At 29.8% G+C, this 22,785-nt stretch overlaps 5 protein-coding genes across 8 annotated transcripts; 3 read left to right on the top strand and 2 right to left on the bottom strand.

Annotated features, from left to right (window-relative positions):
- The first annotated feature begins 118 nt into the window (after positions 1-118).
- LOC130892650 (protein prenyltransferase alpha subunit repeat-containing protein 1) lies at positions 119-3,070 on the top strand. Its single transcript, XM_057798170.1, has 4 exons — positions 119-461; positions 514-819; positions 874-1,071; positions 1,854-3,070. The coding sequence occupies exons 1-4, from the start codon at positions 364-366 to the stop codon at positions 2,596-2,598; spliced, it is 1,347 nt and encodes a 448-aa protein (XP_057654153.1). The 5' UTR covers positions 119-363; the 3' UTR covers positions 2,599-3,070.
- Positions 3,071-3,347: 277 nt separating this feature from the next.
- On the bottom strand, positions 3,348-14,997 carry LOC130892768 (zinc finger protein 474-like). 2 transcript variants are annotated; one of them, XM_057798371.1, is made up of 9 exons: positions 14,813-14,997; positions 10,841-11,336; positions 9,496-9,680; positions 6,625-6,917; positions 6,221-6,337; positions 5,290-5,385; positions 5,000-5,225; positions 4,710-4,946; positions 3,348-3,751 (listed from the first exon to the last, which is right to left on the bottom strand). In XM_057798371.1, the coding sequence occupies exons 2-9, from the start codon at positions 11,275-11,277 to the stop codon at positions 3,603-3,605; spliced, it is 1,740 nt and encodes a 579-aa protein (XP_057654354.1). In that variant the 5' UTR covers positions 11,278-11,336; positions 14,813-14,997; the 3' UTR covers positions 3,348-3,602. The 2 variants fall into 2 exon arrangements, with proteins under 2 accessions (XP_057654354.1, XP_057654353.1); XM_057798370.1 differs by lacking the exon at positions 14,813-14,997 and adding an exon at positions 12,190-12,400.
- LOC130892769 (uncharacterized) lies at positions 12,809-16,442 on the top strand. Its single transcript, XM_057798372.1, has 4 exons — positions 12,809-13,083; positions 13,948-14,043; positions 14,130-14,330; positions 16,047-16,442. Exons 1-4 carry the CDS (start codon positions 12,933-12,935, stop codon positions 16,163-16,165), a joined length of 567 nt encoding a protein of 188 aa, XP_057654355.1. The 5' UTR covers positions 12,809-12,932; the 3' UTR covers positions 16,166-16,442.
- Positions 16,443-16,791: 349 nt separating this feature from the next.
- Positions 16,792-20,949, bottom strand: LOC130892878 (uncharacterized). Of its 2 annotated transcripts, XM_057798558.1 has the most exons (4): positions 18,946-20,949; positions 18,695-18,874; positions 18,508-18,573; positions 16,792-17,714 (listed from the first exon to the last, which is right to left on the bottom strand). In XM_057798558.1, exons 1-4 carry the CDS (start codon positions 19,046-19,048, stop codon positions 17,542-17,544), a joined length of 522 nt encoding a protein of 173 aa, XP_057654541.1. In that variant the 5' UTR covers positions 19,049-20,949; the 3' UTR covers positions 16,792-17,541. The 2 variants fall into 2 exon arrangements, with proteins under 2 accessions (XP_057654541.1, XP_057654543.1); XM_057798560.1 differs by lacking the exon at positions 18,508-18,573.
- Positions 20,950-21,068: 119 nt separating this feature from the next.
- On the top strand, positions 21,069-22,466 carry LOC130892625 (transmembrane protein 192). Of its 2 annotated transcripts, none has more exons than XM_057798132.1 (4): positions 21,069-21,261; positions 21,315-21,560; positions 21,625-22,053; positions 22,294-22,466. In XM_057798132.1, the coding sequence occupies exons 1-4, from the start codon at positions 21,223-21,225 to the stop codon at positions 22,399-22,401; spliced, it is 822 nt and encodes a 273-aa protein (XP_057654115.1). In that variant the 5' UTR covers positions 21,069-21,222; the 3' UTR covers positions 22,402-22,466. The 2 variants fall into 2 exon arrangements, with proteins under 2 accessions (XP_057654115.1, XP_057654114.1); XM_057798131.1 differs by having other exon boundaries at positions 21,080-21,261; positions 21,332-21,560.
- The last annotated feature ends 319 nt before the right edge of the window (positions 22,467-22,785 follow it).

The following is a 22,785-nucleotide window of genomic DNA, read 5'->3' as shown; positions in this document are numbered from 1 at the left end:
TGCTAATTAATAGTACACGTATATTAGTGGCATGAACTAAAAGTCGTTAACCGTTTATCCCTCTAAGCTTTCGAATTCTACGTTTTAATTTATCTATGACCGCAATTCGTAACTATATATAATTTCATAGAATAGGATGAGAATCTAAATTAAATAAAATTAATATTATCTTTTGTATTTATTAATTCTATGCCACTAGAGTCTCGTCATTTGTAGGCTTTATATTTTGTTATACCTCGATAAGCAAATTTAGGTTATTTCTTGACCCAGTATGGCGTCACGTGTTATTGTCTATGACGTGTCCCCCACCCATGATTTAATTGTGTTGAAGAAAATGTAAATTATTTAATTTAATTTTTTGTAATGAAAAGTAATCTGTATATTTTCGAAATGACAGATGATAATGCTATGTCTAGTCGAATTTTAAATACCATTGAGGCAATAGTTAAAAATGATAGGGTGTAAGTATAAATTTACTGAACGTAAAATTCTTTTTCCATTTTTCATTTTTAGACTTGATTTTGAAATTATACCAGTAGAAGATAATTCTACAAATAAATCTCCCGTCGTATACGAACACTACCACTTGGGCTTAGAATCTTGGTGTACAAAACATGTATACCGATACGCCTGTTCTGAATTATTTAAAAAACGACCGCTTTTAGCCAAAAATAGATTATCTTATTCCGAAATGGAAAGGCTCAATAATTTTTTGATAGGAGTACTATTAATTAACCCCGATGTTACTACGTTTTGGAATATGAAGAGAGAATTAGTAGAGTGTGGTATATTAAAAGAACAAGACGAATTAAAATTCAGGTATTTATTCGTTTCCAATTAAAAACAAATTGAATTATTAGTTGTTATTTGTAGTAAAATTGTATTAACATATAAAGCAAAATCGAATGAAGTATTTAGCTATAGAAAATGGTTAATAAAGAGGTTACTTAAGAAAACACCAACAGCTGATTGGGATAACCCAATAACTTTGATGTTAGATGAATTTGCTGTTATTCATATGGCATCTTCTAAAGCCCCTAATAATTACCACAGCTGGAATCACAGGATTTGGTAATTATTTTTATATTTGGTTATATTTGATATCTTAAATGTTTTTATTTATTATTTGTGCCCCAATTTTTAAAAGTTTGGAATATTTAGTCACCATAATTTACAAAAATATGTTAAGTTAAAATGAATATAGTTTAAAAAAAAATTTTAAAAAGACGCTTTCAAAACATATCGTACTAGGAAGTTTGTAATAAGCTTAAAATAATAATTAATTCAAAATAATAGTATTATTATGAAAAAACTTGAGGTCCTTTGTCCTCTTTCACAATGATAATATTATTTTTCATTCATTATTATTTTAAGTTTATTTTAAGAATTATTTTCAAGTTTTTAGCATGTTTTTTAGTTTTTTAAAAATATATTTCATTGATACCATCCTCATATAATGCAACTTATATACCTACACCTCGTCGAAACTTGTATCGAGCCGTAACGGTGTTGTTGGTAAGGTTATCGAATTGCCTAATTTCCAACATGGAGATCGCAGGTTCGAATCCTTTGTCGAACTTATTCCAAAGGAGAATTACAAGCAAACAATCTCACAAACTTGTTAAAAAATGAGTCTCTGTATACATTTTTAATTATTTGTTTTCGACAGAATCGCTTTAAAATGAGATTATGTTTGTTGTTTGTGGTTAATTCTCATTAGGATCTCATTTCTTCGGTTGAATTTAGAAATTTGTATTAATAGAAAATCGTTGTATCTTGTTTTGAATTGATTTTGGATATGTTTTAGGTATATATTTACTTGAAAAAATGGTTTATTTCTATCTAAATTGTAGGTGTATGGAAAATATCGCATCTCATCATCCAACTATCAGCCGCATTGTCAAATCTGAACTAGAATACAGTCATCAATGGATATACAGTCATATGTCGGAGTATGCTGGTTATAATTACCGCCAATACCTCATTTTATTAGTGAAAAGACACAAGGGTATCGTCGAAATGTTCAATTCTTTCTACGTAGCTGTGAGAGGAAAAGATTATGATTCCATTATGGATTTTGCAACGTATCTTTTAGGAAAAACCGATAATTCGGAAGTTCTAGAAAATATAACTTCTTACGTGAATTATATATGTATTCTGTTGTATGATAACACTAGGACTATACCTAAATTGAATTGTTGGCCCCCGGTACGCGAATCATTATTTAATCATAAAAAATTCGTAGTTTATCATCTCGTTAAAGTAATATACGAATACCACGGACTTAATATTAGATCGAGGTTTTATACAAAAGGTAGCGAATTAGCTAAAGGAACGGATAATGTTACTCGTTCGAATACTATATTAACATCGGCACACGTTAAAATCGATAAAAAGTCTTGTCCTACTTCTTATTTACCTAGACCCGTCGTTTGGTCTAAAATAAACGAAACACAGTTATTTAATTGTATAATCGATCAAGAATCGGATTTTTTTATTAAAAATTTCGATAATAGCAATTTGATCAGGTACCGAAACTGGTTCATATGTATACTCGGTTTTAAACTGGATTTTTATGAATTTGCGCCGATGGAATAGATCTCGAAAAGTATGAGATTCTAATGCACTATTTATTTACATGGAACTGTTTGTTGCACTTGAAATTTGAACAAAAAAATCTACGACAAGAAAGTAAAAGATACAAAGAAAAAATAATGAGCGCCATTGTTTTGGAATTTTTTTATATCTATTATTTCACTTGTACAGAATTTTTTTATACGAATTAAGTTACTGAAATGTCTGAAGGATTTATAAAATAAATAAAAAACGTATTGCAATAATTTCAATATTATTTTTTTGGTGGTATAAAATTAATAAATATAATGTAGTCATCATCATTCGTATTTTGACATTCGATACGTCGATGAAATTGGTATCCCTGTTGCTCACTAAAAGTCATTTCGGGATTACGTCACAATCGACAGCCATATTGATAACATCGTTTTATTAATGTAGAATTAATATATATATAGAGAGAGAGGTATGAACCCGAGATGCTGATAGACAGAAAGAGATACAAAAGAAATAGGACGGTATATTTACCAAATCTGTCAGATTGTCTTCTGACGTTACAAATTACCCGACATTACCTCACTTTATAATAAAAAATAAACAACATAATAAATAATGTGTTTTTTTTTCACTCATTTAATGGCTCTGGTAATTATTAATTGATAGATATTCCAGGTTATATGTTAATAAGAAAAATAGTACAAACTCTTAACCTAAAAATTTTGGAGCAGGAGGAATTTGATGTTTTGACAAATATTATTAAATAAAACTATAAGTAGGTATTCAGAATATCATTTATTAGTATCAATTAAATTATATAAAAATAACACCCCGATATCACTTTTTTTATGTTAACAAATTAAGTAGCAAAACAATATTTAGTACAACACACGTTTTCTGTATTTCGAAAAATAAATTTTTTTCATCTTTTTTCCAAAGTATACGGTATTTCGATCTGGATTTAAAAATGTTACCCTACTTTTTTAAAATGCGAAGTAGTTGTAAAAGAAAACAGATTTTTCTATGAAAATTTATTTCCCCTTACAACTATTTTCATGAATTCCTACTCTATCAGGATTAAAGGTCCTTCCGCAAAATTTACAAGGTATTAGTTGACTCAAATGATCCTGCCAAGGTATTTCAGAAGTTTCTTTAAAACCTTTTTCGATATTACCATCAACTAGAACAAGAAAAATATAATTTAAAACAAGTGAGAATTTTCAGAGATAAAGTGCGCGGACCAGTCCGGTCCTGCTGCTATTATACATTGATGAGTAAATAAACCTCTCGAATGATATTATCTAAAAATATTTCAGAAATAAATTCAGTTTATTTGAATTGTACACTCTATAGATAATGTTTGGTTTGAATAAATAAAGGAAAAAGTAATAATAATAATAAAAGTAATATTTGTGACAAAGTCGCCATCTTCACTTCAAACCTCGAAAATTATATGACGCCATCTACACTTCCAACTGCGAACCGCTGGTTAGGTAGAAAGAAACCTAACGTTATTACCGATAATGTAGATTTCGATGCTATATATATATATATTAAAAATTAATGATTTCTACTTTTTATCTTTGAGATAATTTCGAAAGTGTATTCTGCCTTTGTTTAAAAGAGAAAACAATTATTTTCGTGGCTAATGCTTCGACGAATATTGAATTACATTTCTTCTGAATAGCGTAATGTCGATACACTGAACTGAAGAGTGTCGCTATTTAATTGAGTTGTTGTCGAACATTCCCCAGTGAACTTTATCTGACGCCATCTTCACTTCCAACTGCGAACCGTTGGTCAGGTAGGAAGAAATCTAGCGCAATTACCGATAATGTAGATTTCGATAGTGTACGAGGTGTGTAAATATATCAAAATATGTACATGATTTCAACTATTTATGTTTTAAATAATTACGAAAATGGAATTTATTATCGTATTCAGTACTCCTCCCAATTGTTCACTTCCCTTCGTCACCTTTGCTTTTAGATTTCCTGCCGCATCACCGTCGTCCTCGAGAACCACCGCAAGATATACGTAACCTTAAAGTTGTTCTAAGGTCATTACTTTTTCTTCATTCAGTTGTAGTAGTAAAAAAAAATTGTATAGTTGGTGGTATTGAAATTGCAAATACTCACGTATATACTTTTCCTGTTTCGAAGGTGGTTGTTTTCTTTTATTTTGAGGCAATTTTTCATTTTCAATTTTCCATTTTTTCAAACATTGCGGTTCGTGAAAACAAATCGAATTAGCACTAAACAATCTTTTGCAAATGTAACAAGGAAACAAAGGAGGTTTCTTCGAGGAAACCGGTCGACCGTGCATCGGTGAGGACGAATTACTTTTAAGAGAAGTATTTTCGTCGGGAAATGATGCTGAAAATATATTTAAAAATAGATTTTAATGTATTATAAATTTTTTTCAATACCTTTTTTGTGAATTGACGATTGCGGATTTTTATTTTTCTTCGGGGCGTAATTTCCTTCGACCCACCGTTCGAAACATTGCTTTTCGTGCGCTTTTAAAACTTCCACACTCATATTTTTACCACAAATGTAACATGCCGATGTCTCTTCGCATTGGATCGCGGTCGAAGGACGATTCGACGGAGCGGTTATTGGCGTAATTAAATGGCTTTGATTCGTTAATTTACCCTACAACAACCAAATCGGCATACAAAGTTAGGTTAAGTCAGACATGTTTAAATTGATTACGTACGTCTTTCACCGATAGTGCTTTACAGCTCCTTTGATGAACTATAAGTCTATCTGGGTAAAATGTTCTTCCGCAATTAAGACAAGGTACAAGATTTGACTGAGAACAAAATTATCGATTATAAAGTGAACGGTTTTAAAATGGTACGTCAGGATTTTCCAAAACGATAATCCCTTAGACATAAAGAATTAGTAGTCGATTGTTGAGAATGCCCAGGTTCTCGAACGACTATAGCGTCGGTTAAAGAAGAAGAAGAAGCGACTTGGCAACAAACCGATAGGATACTAATCACATTTGTTTTATTTACGTCTTATTTATGTCAATTATTGCTCAAGTTCGAACCCAACTTAACCTCACTTTCAAACAATATTTATATTCCTCGGGCAACCTTGTATATCATCGAAACTTTATTAATTTCGATCGCAAATCACAACAAATGATTTATTGTCGGACTTTTTACGGTTATATAATATTATAATACAATTAATTTAGAAATAGTTCGACCTTCAAAACATCGTTATTACGTTTGCAACTTAATGATACATTGTCATCAATAATAAATGAATACGACACGTTTTTCTTTGTCGGTCTGGCATAAATATATCGATTTTTCCGTAAAACTTTCATCATTTAATATAAAGATTGTCCCGTGAACTGAATTATCTATAGTTTTTCGAATTTGTTTGATCTTTTGAGGTGTTTGTTTCTAAATCGCGTCTTCATTTTGGGTCTGAAATGAAAAATTAGACGTTTCGATTACCTACTTTCGGTTTTTCGGTCGAATCGCTCTCTACTGTATTGAGTTGGGCGAACGATATTCCGAGATGTTGAAATGAATTAAAAAAAAAGTTTGGAGACTTCAGTTTAGTTACTTTCCAATTGCTCCATGTGTATTGGACCTTAATGTGGGTTTTTATTTTGACAGATTACTCACCTGCGCAGCTTCCCACGCTAATTCGTTCCATTCGTCGGTGGTAGTGGCTGCTGTAGGTTTTACGGGTGGTTTTCTTCTTAAATGTACCGGTAAATTATCATTTTCACGTTCTAATTTCTAAAATTTTTGTAATCCTAATAAATTTCATCGAAGCATTCAATTAACATTTGCGATCAAATGATGTAGTTAAAGATTTTTGAGGTTAACTATATGCGAAATTACTTCTAAAGATAACCTTTGAACTTCATTGCACGTTTTTTTTTTCTAGCGTTTTCCAGTGTGTTTTAGACTATTAATTTAAAAGGAGTACGGGTTTGCGGGTGATTTAACGTTTACAATGACCTATATTTTCAGTTTATAACGATTAAATATACATGATAGCAAAGTAACGAGTAGATTCTTACCTCTAAACATTTCGGTTCGTGTAATTTCAAGGACGCAGTACCGTATTCTCGTCCACAAATGTAACACGTCAATGTACGTTTCCCAGATCCAATTCTACGTTCGTTATTTTCTCGGTTTTTCTTAACAATTTCCAATCTCCTCGACGCTAACATATTAGCCGAAGTCGGATTGGAATGGACGATATTTTGAGACGGAAGGGGTTGTTCGTGTTTCGGAGATTGTTTTCGTTCGGGTTTTTCCTTTCCTTTCGATTTATATTTTATAGCTACGGGCTTTTGCACTGTACTTTTTACTAAAATTCGAATTTAATTCATTTAATTTTTATCTTTAACACGGAGGTCGGCAACCATACCAAACATGTGTCATGATAAACGCGTTTTCATACAAATTGCACGCTTCAAGAAAGAGTACGAAACAATTATTACCAAATTCCGAATTCGCAACTTCCAAATCGTTCAAAATAATGTGGAAGACGTACCGGAAATTCTTGAAAACGGGCTCTGTTGCCGACTCGTCGCGTTTCGCCATTATCGGTTTGCCAATACCGCGTTGGTTCAAGCTAAGCCCCAAATCTGGAGGCTCCTACATGGGCAATCTTCATTCTGAACGTGATCAATCGACATAACTGCGTGTATTGAAACGACCAGAATTCTCACGTCTTCATTAAAGAAGAAATTACCAAAGTTATCCGGAAATGCTCGAAGATTTACGCGGGCAAAAACTCGCGAATATCCGTCGTTTCGTGCAGGATGGAACTTGCGCCGTACTATGCACGGAATTACCTCAATTAATGATTCATTAAGTGGCCCGCGCACCCTTCCCGACTGCAATTGAAGGATAATTTGAATTGGAACACTTACAGTAACCCTCGTTCGTAATTTGACGTTGAATTTGTTGCTTTTGCCGACCTCTGTATAAAAAAATTTGTTGACACGTCGATAATGATAAACGTTTTAGGAATTCTCGTTGTTACGTTTTTTACGATTGATGAAATTTAAACAATTGATAATTTTTATTAAACAAAATTGTGACAGAGAAATAATGATGAAATAAAGATAATGAAAAAAATATTAATTTAAACCACAATAACTCTTCCGTGCACCTAAAGTTATCATAGGTAAACACTGAAATCAATATAAACGCGTATCTATACAGAAAAAAATAAATAAAACGATCGTAGACACAGAAATTTGTAAAATATCGATTCAAAGTATAAATACGACATACAAAAAAGCATTTACTATAATATATACAAACCTGTTGGATGAAATAGAAGATATATTTACATATTACACTAAATACCTACATCATTTATTATTAAACAAATTCTAATTGAAACAAATAATATACAACGACGGGATACAGATAATCTACTTATTTAAAAATACGATTTCATTGACTTTTGGCAACACCGCGTCTAATATTTACTTCTGTGTGGGTCCGATTCAGATCGAATCGATTAATGACTGAATCGATTTTATCAGTAGTCGAATTTTTTGTGAGGGTTTATGGATATTTACAAAAAGTGTAAACTGTAAATATTAATTGAATTCTTTTCGTTTTTTAATATTTTTCTAGTGTATATAGAAAGATTTAATGGTTTGAGACAGTATAATAAATATCCTAAATCGATTCTAATTCGATTCGAAACAAAACAAATGTCATACCAATACAGTGTCAATGTCAATATAGTCAATGAATTATTTTTGGTATAAACAAAGAATTTAAAGTGTTTTGATTGATAATGAATGATTAATTAATATCATTCGAATTAGTTTAGTGCTAGAATAAATCAAATCAGAAATCGGTATTAAGATGAAAAATTCACTATATACAATTTCTAATAAATGGATTATGATAAGTAAAATGTTATCTGGTACTTGAATCCGTCGTTTAATCGGTAAAATAACTGCATATTTTATAATCTTTTAATCCTTATTAAAGACTGCAAACATCGATATTTTTGGAGAGAGTTTTATTTTGATATTCTTATCTATTAAGTATATTCGCGTAATATAAAACAAATAGAGAGAAAAATGGAACTGAATTGACCCTCAAATCCAACAAATTATGTTTGCGGCTAATTTTTATCACTTGCAAACTGGAAATGCAAAAAATTAGGCACTGTTAGTAAATCGAACTTTTTCGACTTTTGTGGAAAATTTAAAATTCTTTAAATTTATTTACTTTTTACTGTGTATTATAACGACAACATTCGTCTTGTTACATTTTAAATATTCCTTCCCACTCCGTTTGAAGAATTCAATAAAAGTCAGGTTTCGTTGCTAAATCGTCTTCTATCTAACTACACTCTAAAAGTGTTTAAATCAAAGTGAATTTAGTGAAATTATATAATGCTCATAAAATTCCAGTTTATATCCTTTTGTTTCAAGGACAAGCTCCTTTCTATTTCTATTGAAATCTGTTTTACCTACTCGTTATTTCCATCTGTGTACCCGTTCCCTTCTTTATTTAATTTGTTTTTAGGGAAATTATTTGGGGGCTGCAACAATTCCGGATAGATAAATCCCACTCTCATCTTTAATATATGAATAAATCTGAATTGTTTTTAATTTAAAACTGCTTCAGTCTCTGATGATGATAAATTGGTTATTGAAACGCACGTCAGAGAGTGTGTGTAGTGTAACGGTTCCAAAAATTCCAAATTAAATGATTATTAAATGTACATAAATCATCGACAAGTATTCAATCTTAAACTATTAGTCAGTATATATCTGTAATTACCGTTTGTTCGGATTTATGAAGTAATGATTATATTTAAACAACGTACAAATAATTATTAAGATCATATCTAAATCTTTAAAGAATTCGTTCTTGAAAACTATTGATAAGTGTATTAAAATAATTACCTTGTTGTTTGGGAGAGCTGACTAATTTGATCGATGCAACGGGATGACTGTGTAATCTTTCAGGTTGATCCGACCTTCCACAAGAGTTACAAGGTTGCGGAAGTTTTGTCGATTTCGCGTCGCTAGGACTACCAATTCGTTTCTTCTCGTTTGAGTGTGTATTGTCTTTATTTTTACGAGGTACCCTAAAAATGTACATACATAAATTAAAAAGGATTAACCTTTAATCGGGGTTTTATAATCAATCATTTTTAGAAATCAATTCAAGGATTTTTTTGTTGATATTGATTTAATTGGATGGTTAAAGGTCGAAAATGTGGAGAGACCGCCCAACGTAAGCGCCTCATCGGCGCCCCTCTACGGTCATATCTTGTAGAATTATTTTTTCGAACTCTTGAGTACTATATTGAAGCGTTCGTTGATATTTGATGCAATTGTCATAAAAATCATTAATTGAAAGTAAAACAATTTTTTCCGTGGCCTGAAAAATGAGAGATAACGATGCTGTGACGAGTTTTTAATTAATTTTTATATATTTTCATAAACAATAATACTTTGAATAATCAACATTGTACGACCTTCTTTATGTATAATCCGTCTCTGTTAGAACCTGACAATAATCAATGAAAAAACCTTCTTACTGGTTCTCGTACATGAATACGATTTTAATAATCAGACAATATGGTTTTAAAGTTAACAACCCCAAGTACAAAATTCATATCATAGCCTCGATATTCAGGGCGAGAATCAAGTCATGCAGGGACTTGCGTTTTTTTTTTACCACATTTTTTTTTACTCTTCTACTAACGTTTTTACTATCCGTCTGTCTGTAGCACCGATATCTCCTCACAGGAATCTCCGATTTTTTGCATTTAATTATTGTATAGCTGTAGATGTGCCAAACGAAAAACATATCGGGAATTATTAGGAAAACATTAATTAAATTAACCAAAATGTGATCCCATTAGACAAATGGCATATATTGACGTGTATCGATATCAATCGACTTCTTCTTTTTCTTAAGGTTGCGAAGGCCTCAGCTGCCAGGGCTATTCGGCCTGTTTTTTAGTGAATTTATCCTATTTATTTATGGTTTTATACATAGAACTTGATTTTCCCCACTGGGACATATTTACGAGGACACTTTGTTAATTTTATGCCTTGTGTTATTTTTTATGAGAACTTCGATTTACAAATTAAGATTTTTGTTTATATTTAGTAAATGTAAATGTTGAAACGTTAGTAGTAAAAGTTGTTATTGTTAATTATAAAAGTAAACAATAAGTTTTTAAGTTTCCAGTGTCTGTGTATTTTATATTAAATTGAAAATATTGAAAGAACTTACCTGATAGATTTATTATTATTATTATTATTATTTTTATCACAGTTTTTCACAGTTCGTTGTACGGTAATACTTTTCAATTTTGACGCACGTCTTCCTGCTATTCTGTCACTTTTGATACTTTCTTCTTCGACACTAGTGTCATCTATGTCGGATTTATTTTTCTTCTTTTTTTTGTTCATAATCGGCGGTGGAAGACTCCGAGGTCTGTGTGGTTTACAATTATACAACAACATCGGTATACGACACAGATTCGAAATATTCAAAAATTCTTTTCTAATTTTGCTCATGTCGATTTTTCTTATTAATCTTATATCTAAAACAGTCGGTTTGTCCAATGTAGCTGTAAGCGGCCTCTTATTTTCTTCTGCGTCTTTTAATTTGTTGTTGGTATGCCACGTTTTCGTGAAAAGATGTAGACCTGGGTTTTTAGTAGGCATTTCGAATCGAATTAAATGAGATTTAATATCGTTTTCAATCACCTTTACGCAGCATCAATCTGTATAGCAAAATGTATCGGATTTAGAGGTTATGTTACGACATATATTGTAATAGTGTTTTTTTTTTTCGAAATTCCAAGTGGAATCTACAATAGAAGGTTTCTTTGGGCCGCATTGTATATAATACGACAAACAAATCTAATCGATCAATTAGTGATTGTTTATAAAAACTCGAAAGGCGGCTTTCGACTTTGTATATATGGGTAATAAATTAAATGCAAAGAAAAATATTATTCACTTTTGGAGGTACTTATCTCAAACAGTTTAATTTACTATAAATTTATTTGTTTACTGATTATCTATCTTTAATTACGACATTATTTATATTATATGTTTATTAAACAATAATTTCACGTTTATTTATTTATTTGTATTTGTACCAGAGGCGACATTTTAAGTGGACAGAAACTAATTCATTTTTCATTCGCTTTTTAGAGCTAAAACTGAAACAATACTGTTTTTTCAGTGTATATTCCGTGGCGAATGAAGATGATCGCTTCCGCCTGCGCTAGTTTTCGATTTAACGCGTAATTATTTAAAATGTATCGATGTTTCGAATCTTATCTCGTATCATTTGGATTTCGTAATTTCGTGTTGTTTTTGAAAACGTTTTATATTAAATTTTGTGTTAATGTACCCGCGTTAAAATAAGGTTATCTCCGACTTTATTACTAATACTTTTTTCAGCTAGATTATTACCGTATTAAATATTTCTAACCTCTTAACACAAAACTGCTAATATGGATCTCAACTAAACACTCTGTATGTACTATAAATATTCGCAATACTTTCCTTGGATTAATAAAAAGATAAGAATATTTTAAAAAACGATACCAATTAGTAATTATTCACCTTGCTAGCCTCAGTTTCTAGTTATTACAAACACCCAAAACAAACACGATATTATTTTATTGATATTTTTAACATGCCGAGTTCGATACAAACACAAAACTTCGTGGAATTAAAGCCGGTGCGAAACTAAAAATTGTATCCTGTACTGGTTAATCGGTGGGCTTCGGTTTATCAAGAATGCCCACGCGCACAGGTTATTTTACCTTTTATATACTCCTATTTTGGATAATGACTCATTATATTATACTGAACGAAAAGAAAAAAGTAAATATGTACAACGAAATACGATTGAGGTTATGTATAGACGGATTTAATTCTAAACGAAAGTAGATATGTTAAAAACAACACCTATAAATTTTATACAATCTTTTTATTAATTCTTAATTCAACACAACGTATCTGGAGTTTTCCAATAATTAAATATAAATATTTATAATTTGTTTCTCGTTAAAATTAATATTGTAAAATATTCGAAGAAAGAAAGGAATTCCCTTGGTATCGACAAATTAATTAACATAAACTAACTTAACCGATAAACAATTTATATCGGTTAATATTCCATGGAGTACCTACCTAAGTACTTTAGGTATTGATCTGATTAGAAGGTATTGGTAAAACTACTACCAATTTTAATATAATTGATTCTTTTTATCAATCTGATACAGTATTAAAAACCGTTAAAACATTATCTTTACATTAGTCAGTTAAAAGTGATCAGTGGAATTGGATATTAAAAGTGCATCATGGAATCGACTATAAAATCGGATACGTTTGAAAAGGTGAATGGACAGCGGCAACATTCATTTGAGGATGTTCATATAATAATATTATCTTCCGTATTACCGGTTTATGTTTTTATAATAGTAGTTATTGTTATTAGGAGGGTATTAATACGTAAGTTGTTTTAATTTATTCATATTCTTTATAAATAAAAAGGTTACAATATTTGTACCCAAACGTACACTTTTCAAAAGATAATGCTTAAAATCTTTTTACTTAAATCTACGTAATGAGAATTAATATCACGGATTCAATGCAAGGTATAATTAAGTATAAAGAAAACTACAACGTTTTTTAAATATAATTACGTAGAAAACCACATAAATTAGAGGTTATTCCGTGGTAAATATTACATACCAATGTCTGAAGATACATTGGACGTATTCAGAACACGTTCGGTGTACCACGAACGCATTATTTCAAACTGCGCATGAATCTGGTGACAGAGCATGTTCAGGATAACTACAGCGAACAAAGCTAAAGTTTATACCGGAAATATCAATGACAGTAAGAAACATTCGGTGTTGCCAAGATAACAATATAAAAAGCAATCCTCGTAAAATTTGATATTAGTTTTCGTTTCGTAAAAGTGTAACCTTTCATCTAGATTCCGAAAAAAAATCCCACTTTAATCACTATGGTTATCAAAACATTTCAAAAATAATAAGTATATCGCACTTGTGATGATCACGATAGGAAAAATGCTGTTGAAAATTTCATGCATAAAAAATCTACAAATTTACAATAACGATTACTTGATTACTTCACGTGGCTTTTTTATTATTCCAAGAAAATTTTATTTGTAAAAATGTATCCATTTGTTGCACATGTTCTTTAAAATGAATATTAAAAAAACTCAATAATATATGTGATATTTCATGTACTATTTTTTTTATATATCCTCCAAACTCTTATTACCTTTTGCTATGCAAAAACTTTACAAAGACATCCTGTATTTAAATATGAAATTTATTTCAGGAAGAAGAGGTCGTACTATTGGGAGAAATAGTCCCGTTTTCATTATTTCCCAACCTGCATATGAGCTTAGATATCATCAACAAAAATCTATTCCGGGTAAATATACTAATAGAAGTTTGATTATTATCACAATATACGTATACATATATATAGAAATAATAAAAAAGTTTTATTTCTTCTAGATATCGATCGGGTAACTAAAATCGTACACAAATCTCCGTCAAAAAGGCAAAAATCAAAAGACGAAATACTCAATGGAAGAAATAAAAATGGAAACAAACAAAATATTTCACCGATTACAGTTTTTCCTCGAGAACCGGTATATAGAAATCAACAAACTCCTTCTTATATAGTGCCATTTACAGAACTTCCGCCAAATTTCGGTATGATATTTCAAATAACAATAAATTATCAATTCTAGTGCGTGTGAGGTTTGTTTGATTTTTTTGGAAAATATGATTCATGGTTGAAACAGATGTTTTGTTTACACTACTTATAAAATTACCTACATAACCTAAGATTACTTGGAAATATTGAATTGCAGTAGAATCCTAATTTTATTAGCTCATGATAAAATGTATCAATTACCTAACAACGTATTTTTAATAATAATATAAATCGGTATCAATCATTACATTAACAATTGAAACAAATAAAAATGTTGATTTTGCTATAAACAATAAAAGTTAATTTGATAGAAACTATTACCGATTTTATCGTTTAACACCGGTAAATTAGATAATAATATCGAAACTACCGAATCTCAAAACCTCCAATAGTTTAAGTAAATTAAAAAAAATATATATATAAAACAAATGATGTTTAATTTTCCACTAACCATATGTAAAACAATGATTATACTAACCTAACCTAACCTGCGTGCTTTATTTTCTTCTGCTACATTACACCAGCTCACAGCATAATTAAATATCCACACACACATATTTTTACAAAATAAATCACCTACAGTTAAAAAAAAACTTTGAAAACAATTTAATATAGTACAGTAGTGTAACCGCCACCATATTAGAACAATATGTTTACAACGTTGTCAGTTATTACAAAAGTTCTCTCGAATCGGTATAAAAAAAAATGATCAGGAAATCGCAATCATGATCTGATTATTCGTAAAATAATCTGAATCACGATGCAAGTATGCAAATACGTGTTTTTAAATGCGATAAATCGATGGATTGTAGAATTTGTTTTTACTTAAACTGAAATTTTAAATTATTTATGATTGTTTGTTTTGAGTAGCATGACCTTGTCATACTATTAATTACTAATGTATTACATTTTCAGTGAATTAGGACAAATAAATTAATTAAAAAACAACAACATTATATTACGGTTTTTGTGAAATTTTGATAATCTCGAAGATATAATTGCTTTTGTGCTCAATCTCAATTATAAATCTCTAATTATTAAACTAGTACATGTTTATTGAAGTGTCCTCATATTGATAAAAAGCATAATTTATCAGCAGTTATATTTCAAAATGTCGAGACTCGGTATTTCACCGTATCTGCATATCTGCTGTTGTCATAATAGAGCATTGTTTCGAACGTGGAAAGAATATAATAAAAATATTACGGTCATTTTTGCTTAATTATGATAGACGCATGGAAACATAATTAAAGATAATAAGAGTCGAGATATGATAGTGTTTGATGATAATAGTGTTTATTTATTATGTTTATCTCTATTACAAAAACAGTTCCATTATACAGATATGCAATAATTTTTAAATAAACAAACACTGCGCATTCTTATAAATTTTGACGTATCATGTGATTCAGCGATCAGCTGATGGGTAAAAATCTCGATCTGACTTACGATCGCAATCAAATGATAAGTGATCTATCTGATTCAGGATAATAGGCCTATAATATTGGTAGTGATGTGCGATGCGGATAAATATTCCCATTTGAATAAAACTAAGTGATGAATATTATCGTATAATTTATAAGAAATAATCAGAGTAACGCTTATCTTAGAACGTATTAAATTTGTTATTTTACAAATTTATGATTAACTACTAATTAGTTCATATAATTTTAGCTATTAAAGTATTGATAAATGTATTATTTTTTTTCTAGATTTTTCATTGGCAAACATAGAAGTCTACAGCGATTTTGTTGTTATCAAAGACTTGAATATATTACAGAGGTATTGGTGTAATTCTCACGCTTGCAGAAATCCATACATTACCGCTTAATATAATTTTTTTACGCTATGATAAATAATATTATTTACTTGAAATGAAGTAAATAACATATTGTTGAACGAAGAGGTTATACAACGTAAGAATAATCTCATTAGGTATTGAAAATCGAAATTGGATTCATACTGTAATTCTATCTTTTAAAAATTCCCTAAAATATTAATTTAAAATTACTGTGATACGTTATTACTTATACAAACTCTCTAATATATTTTATCATGTAGTTTGTAATATTTGATACAATTTTTTATTAAATGATATTTATAACAAAAATATTTTTCTTTCAAATTTTGTTCGATCGAGTTTCGTATAAAATATATAACATAAGGTGTATCAAATAATTGGGGGAAAACGTGGCAACGACGTAAAGCATATGTCATCGTTTGAAATACGCCATATTTAATATAGAACTCGGATTTTATTACAATGTTTACGTTTGAAACGAAATGTTAGGTTCATGAAGAGGACAATTTTTAGAATTAGTCAAACATTTCATATAAATCCGAAGCCAGATCTGGATTCTGTGCAGGAAATGAACTCTTTCAGCTTCTTTAAGAACACAACTTACCGTTTTTATTAGTTCGAAGTAGATAAATTCCTTTTGGAAAAAAAACTAACAATTGACAACAATACTTTTATTTGGAAAATTTACAAAAATAAAACATAAATAATGAAATGGTTATCAGCATCATAACATCAGTTCTTAAATGAATTACAAAAGATAACGATTCTTTGTCGAACTCGTTAAGTACCTACTTATGATCATATTTCATAGTACAATCAATGGCTATAACTTGATAAAAATGTTTCTACATCCGATATTATGGAAGTTATTCTAACTGACGAGCTTTAAACAACAACGTTGTTCATTTTTTTCAGCTTCAGAATGCTGTAGGTAACCGCACACTAACACAATAAAATAATATATTTAATATAACAAATTTTTTTAACGTGTTGTGTTTGCTAGAGGATTTTTCTTATCTGCATTTGATCTGTTTTCAATATGTTGTAAAGATGAGTGTAAACGGACCGGAACCGTGTGCGGTACACCTGCCGCAACTAAACGCTTTAACTAAATTGCATTAGATACAAAAAAAAAAATAGTTTACGTAACTAAAACAGCCCAAAATAAAAGATGAGACTCGCAGAATTCTGAAACGTAAATAAATAACTTTTAAATCACATGAAAATATCAAATTTCTCTCCCTCATTTAATAACCTAACGGTAACTGAAAATAATATTTTTGTCTTTTTATTTCGACGATAAAGTATAAAACATTCAAACACTTTTTTCATAATAATGTTGAGAAATCAATGAGGATAAACATATTTATATATATAAAAACACGAATTGAAACAGGTATAAACATTTAATTGTAATTCGGATTGTAAGGGGCCTGTTTTATATAACCTTCTCGTGCGATAGGAGCTGGAGCGGGTGCTTGTGACACTGCCACTTCGTATGGTGGAGGATTACTGTGATAATCTTGGTAATAAGTTGTGGGTGGATACGCTGATGGTATTGGCGTTGGATTTGGTATACCTAAATAAAATTATAATATTCATTCGACGAGTAAATACAAATAAGAATTATAAATTCGATTAAATAACATAAAGTGAACATATAATTTTGTTTATTATCGACTGACCTTAGTTAATTTTTCGAAAATGACGTGTTTGGGCAAACAAGTTTATTGAATTTGTTGTTTTTTCCCATTAAAATTTCTGCAAACGCGTGTCTTATATTTGTGAAATTCTGTGAAAACTGTTTACCCATAAACACCATATTTAATCATGTGGATTGGATAACCTAATACATTAACTTTGTTCAAGGGACAAAATCATAATCGATGTTGAGTAAGATTATAACTGAATTTTTAGTGCTCTAACATACAACCGAGACTGCTGTAACTGATACATAATTGATCATTAAAGGGATCAATGTGATATGTGTACACAAATCTTTTACTAAAAATTTAGAGGTAAGAACGAACGGCAATATGCTCATGCGATCAGTCGCTTAGCTGATTCTTAATTAGACTAGCGAACAAAGCTATTGTAAGAAAATGAGATAAGTTGAGTTGGTTAAGTTATTCTTTCCCTTATAAATGGTCAAATGTCTATATAAGCATGCTGTTATCGAATATTCATCCATTCAACAATTCAATGTTATGTTTTACAAGAAAATACACACCTAGTAATAGTATTTGAACTAAGCAAAAAGCAACAATAAAATAGTATGTAAAGTACAAATTTACTAATACTAATTGTGACTCCAAGACTAATAATTACAAGTGATTCAATAAAAAGCATTAGTTCAAGCTAAGCCCACTGACCGTGTAGAAATTGACGTACACCTTCTATACCCATACTGGGGGGAGGAAGACCATACTGATGAGGTACTGGTAAGAGCAACAATATATCAGAGTTCTGCCTTATATATAATAAAATAACATACAATTTTTTCAAACTAGGCTCTACCGGAAAAGAGAAAAAGGTTATTATAATTCCAATTTTACTAACCTGTTTGTGGAAAAGGCATGTTTGGTGTTTGAGTCGGATAAGGTGGTTGTGCATTAAAAAATCCTGGACCGGAAAGGTTGTTACTGGGTGTGGGATGACGAGCATCTATGGGATAAGGTGGTACAACTTGTGGTGATGGCACATGCTGAGTTGTGGTAGTAACTGTGACCGAAGGGCCATCTGCAAGTAAAATTAAGAGCATGTTTTTTTTTTCTTTTAAAAAATTATTTTCACGTAATTGGAATACTCACAACCATATACAGTACCCTCTCGTTTTCTTTTACAGCACCATCCACATATAGTAAAAAAGATAATAAAAATAACGCACAGTGCAATTGGCATAAACACATCCATTTTGTAAACTGTTAGTTTATCTATAATAGGTATGAGAGATAAATGAATTATTTATTTATCAACTTCAGATCGTGGATCAAGAATTTATGACTAATAAAAAGAAACAAATTTATATTTGCTATTTGTGTTTATAACTGTTCAATTTCGATACAAAAACTTAACACTTAGTACATAAGTTGATATAGATATAATCATGTTAATAAAAAATTTAATTATACTAAATAATCTCGTTATTTTACACCAAATATTCGTTCGAATATAAACAGATCGCTGAGACCTACAATTTGTCAAAGGAGAAATATGTACACTGTGAAGTTGCGTATATGATAAGTATTCTTCTTTTTTAATTCTGTTTACCAATATTATGAGCGTACCATAAAATATCACATGATAATGACGAAAATAAAAAATTCGATTTCATAATGATAAAAAGAAATTTAACTATTCATAAAAATCATAATGGTATTATTAATTATATTAAAAATTTGAATAAACAACGTTTTTAAGATTCTTTAATATAGTGTCTTTGAGAGGGAAACTGAACTACACCGACAACGACACCAATTCTGTGAGTGTGTAATGAGATGAAAAAATAAGGTAAAGATACTGGGATGATTAAAAATGTAACATCACAAATGGTTCCTATGTTTCATCCAGAAGACAATTCTAATTTTTAAATATGTAATTATCATCCTTAATTGTAATTTCTTCACTAAATAATAATAATAAAATGATGACAATATTAAATAAATTCCCGCGATAAACTTAGTTTTTAATTCAAAACATGTGTTTTACATATAATCCGTTATATTGACGTTTTGTACAATATATTTCAATTTAAAGGTATAAATTCTGTATGTGTGTAGGAGTAAATTGTGTCAAATGGCAGAATGAGAATCATTTGAACTACAACGAACATTTATACATCAACTAAATTACTCACTAGAAGTATTAGAACGTTGTCTGGTGTTTTGATATGCAGACCTACTAATAGAGGAAGTTCTGCTACGTCCTGTAAAACACGGTAGCATTTAAAATAGAATGCTTAAGTATTTGAAATAGGTGTTCAAAACACACATGCTTCAGTTCAACATGAATTGTGCTGAACATTTTCAAAACAATATTCTTCTTTGTTGCACAATGTCATTTAATTCAAATGACAAAATACATTCGGATTAGTTATTAATGAAGCTAAGGAGTAATTGGGAAATAAAAGGTATAAAAGAAAAAATACAATAAATCATCATTTTTTCTCTCAATTCCGAAAGCTTTCACATAAAGTACATATAAAAATAATATTGGCTAAATATGTAAATGATACATTATGTAACAAGACTTCCTTACATTATATACATATCAAGAGTGCATCATGCTCTGCCAACTATTGGTATACGAGATACTTACTCCTACGGACACATACAGAATTGTGCGACTTTTTACAACATATTCCACGCATTGAGAAACATAATATTAACAACAAACATATAGCGATAGTAATGATTATTTGGAATTCCATCCAAAAAAGTATAGATATATAGAATTTTGTTAATGAATTGATTTTAAAATGTTGGTCCCTTATTTTAAAACTCACAGTGAAAAAAATAAAAAGGTGCAGCAAATAAATAAATATACCAAGTTTTTATGTCTTACACTTCTTCTTTTTTAAAAGAAAATAATATTACCTGTTAAATTTCATTAATTTTTCTTGATACCTTGATATATTACATATTTCCTTATTCTTCTCGCGAGTTAAATATTTTTAAAATTTTTTGAACATCACTATATTTATAATCAACAAACTATTAATATTTTTAGCATAAGTAGCAGTGATCCAATAACAGTTCTTTATTATGAATTTCTACACTTCATTCCTGATAAAGTAGTGACGAAAGCACAAAAAGAATATTAACAGGATTAACAATATGCATATTCATACATTAATAACAACAGATTCACACCTATGAAGATTAATCAAGTTACACAAAATTCCGTGCAGCGCCATCACTCGCACAATTTTAAAATTAAATTGATGGATTTTTAGTTTATCTATGTGTCATTCGTCATAAATGAAAATAGGCATTGAGGTAATCAACAATAAATGTTTATATATTTTTATCGTAATTGGTACAATGATGATTTTATATGACTGTTATCGTAGAAATACATAACTTAAAATGGTCAGCTTATCTCGAAGTTTTAATACAAATTCAGGAGTAAGATACACTTAATAATTTCAACTATAAAATTAATGATACTTTATTTTAAGGGTGCTACATTTTTCAGCGAATCTGTAAATATGGATGATAGAGAACATCTTCAACCAATTTTAGACTCGTACGGTGTATTTAAACCTATAAGAACGATTCCGTTGTTTAGTATTCATTTAATATTCTCGTGTGCTTTGACTATCATAGCTATTTGTTATGCTGCAATTCATCCAGACGAGAAAAGTAAATGTAGAGAATATTTTGTAATAATATATTTACACATTGGTTTATGGTTTTTAACTCTTGTAAGTATTTGTTTCGTTTTTTTTTTTCATTTATTATGTTTAGATATAATTTTTTAAATTTTAGATAATCGATCGCCTTGTAAAATGTCACCATCATAATTTAAAAATAAACGGTTATTTAGATTTTTACCAACAAACGCAATTGCACATAAGTTTACCATTCTATGTAGTAAGTTTATGGAGTGTCACCTTAATGTTTCTACAAGCACTTATGCAACATTTCTACCCCGACGATTTTGCTGAGAAATGTATTAAAGGAGGCAGCTTATCTCCAATATCGTATCTTTGTGCTATTATTACCTTGGAATTCTGTGTTATAGCTGGGATTAACATCAATTACATTGCTAAAGTAATAAATTTTAACAAACAGAAACCTCTACCTGATGTTCAAAGAGAGGAATGGACTAGTACTACTTCACCTGATTCTTTGGCTCAAAGTGAAGTTGGCTACAGACAACTGGGAGACAAAGTATATGATTTGTTAGATAAACAGGTGAGACACGTAACTAGTGATCAAATTACAGGTTTGCTTACAGTTATAATACTCCAAATTAGTTAATTTCTTGAGATATCCCTTTAGTTTTTGGTTGAGTCCTTATTTTTTTTTTAAGGATTTATTGATAAATTTGGTGTGTTTTTTAAAGATATCCAACATATTTTTAATCACCTCGTGCTATTAATTTATTATTGTCAATTTATCGTATTTTTTTTTTATAATTTCTGATTATTTTAGGCAAAGTATATAAATTTCCTTAAGGAGCATAACGAAAGATTGGGTGAAAAAACAATGATACTGAATGCTCAACTACAACAACTTCGGGCACAAAGAAATCAAAACTAAATAGACATTTTCCTAGTGATATAGAAGCATTTTGTTATCATTAAATATTATTTTTATACCAATAATTTTCATTTAACTTGTTAACTTTGAATAACAATGCTCTAATCCAAACTTACTATTACCATTATGTACGCAGTGGTAAATATTAATTTCTAGGACTCATAGTCCTAAAATGGAGATACTTCTTTCACGTGTACTTTTTTTTTAAGCTGAATAAAGGGGATACAACCCTATGGACTTTGAATTTTTTGTGTGATTATAAGGATTAAAGTTTGATGAAAATATTTTGATATTCATTTTCTATGATTTTAGTACGGAACTAATTATACAGGGTAGGATAAATAGTGAAATAACACGTTAATCTCCAAATAAAGAATAATTTAT

The sequence above is a fragment of the Diorhabda carinulata genome, chromosome 4 (assembly GCF_026250575.1).
Source record: "Diorhabda carinulata isolate Delta chromosome 4, icDioCari1.1, whole genome shotgun sequence".
NCBI lineage: Eukaryota > Metazoa > Arthropoda > Insecta > Coleoptera > Chrysomelidae > Diorhabda > Diorhabda carinulata.
The sequence above is the reverse complement of the archived record's forward strand: the minus strand, read 5'-3'. Positions and strand labels throughout refer to the sequence as shown.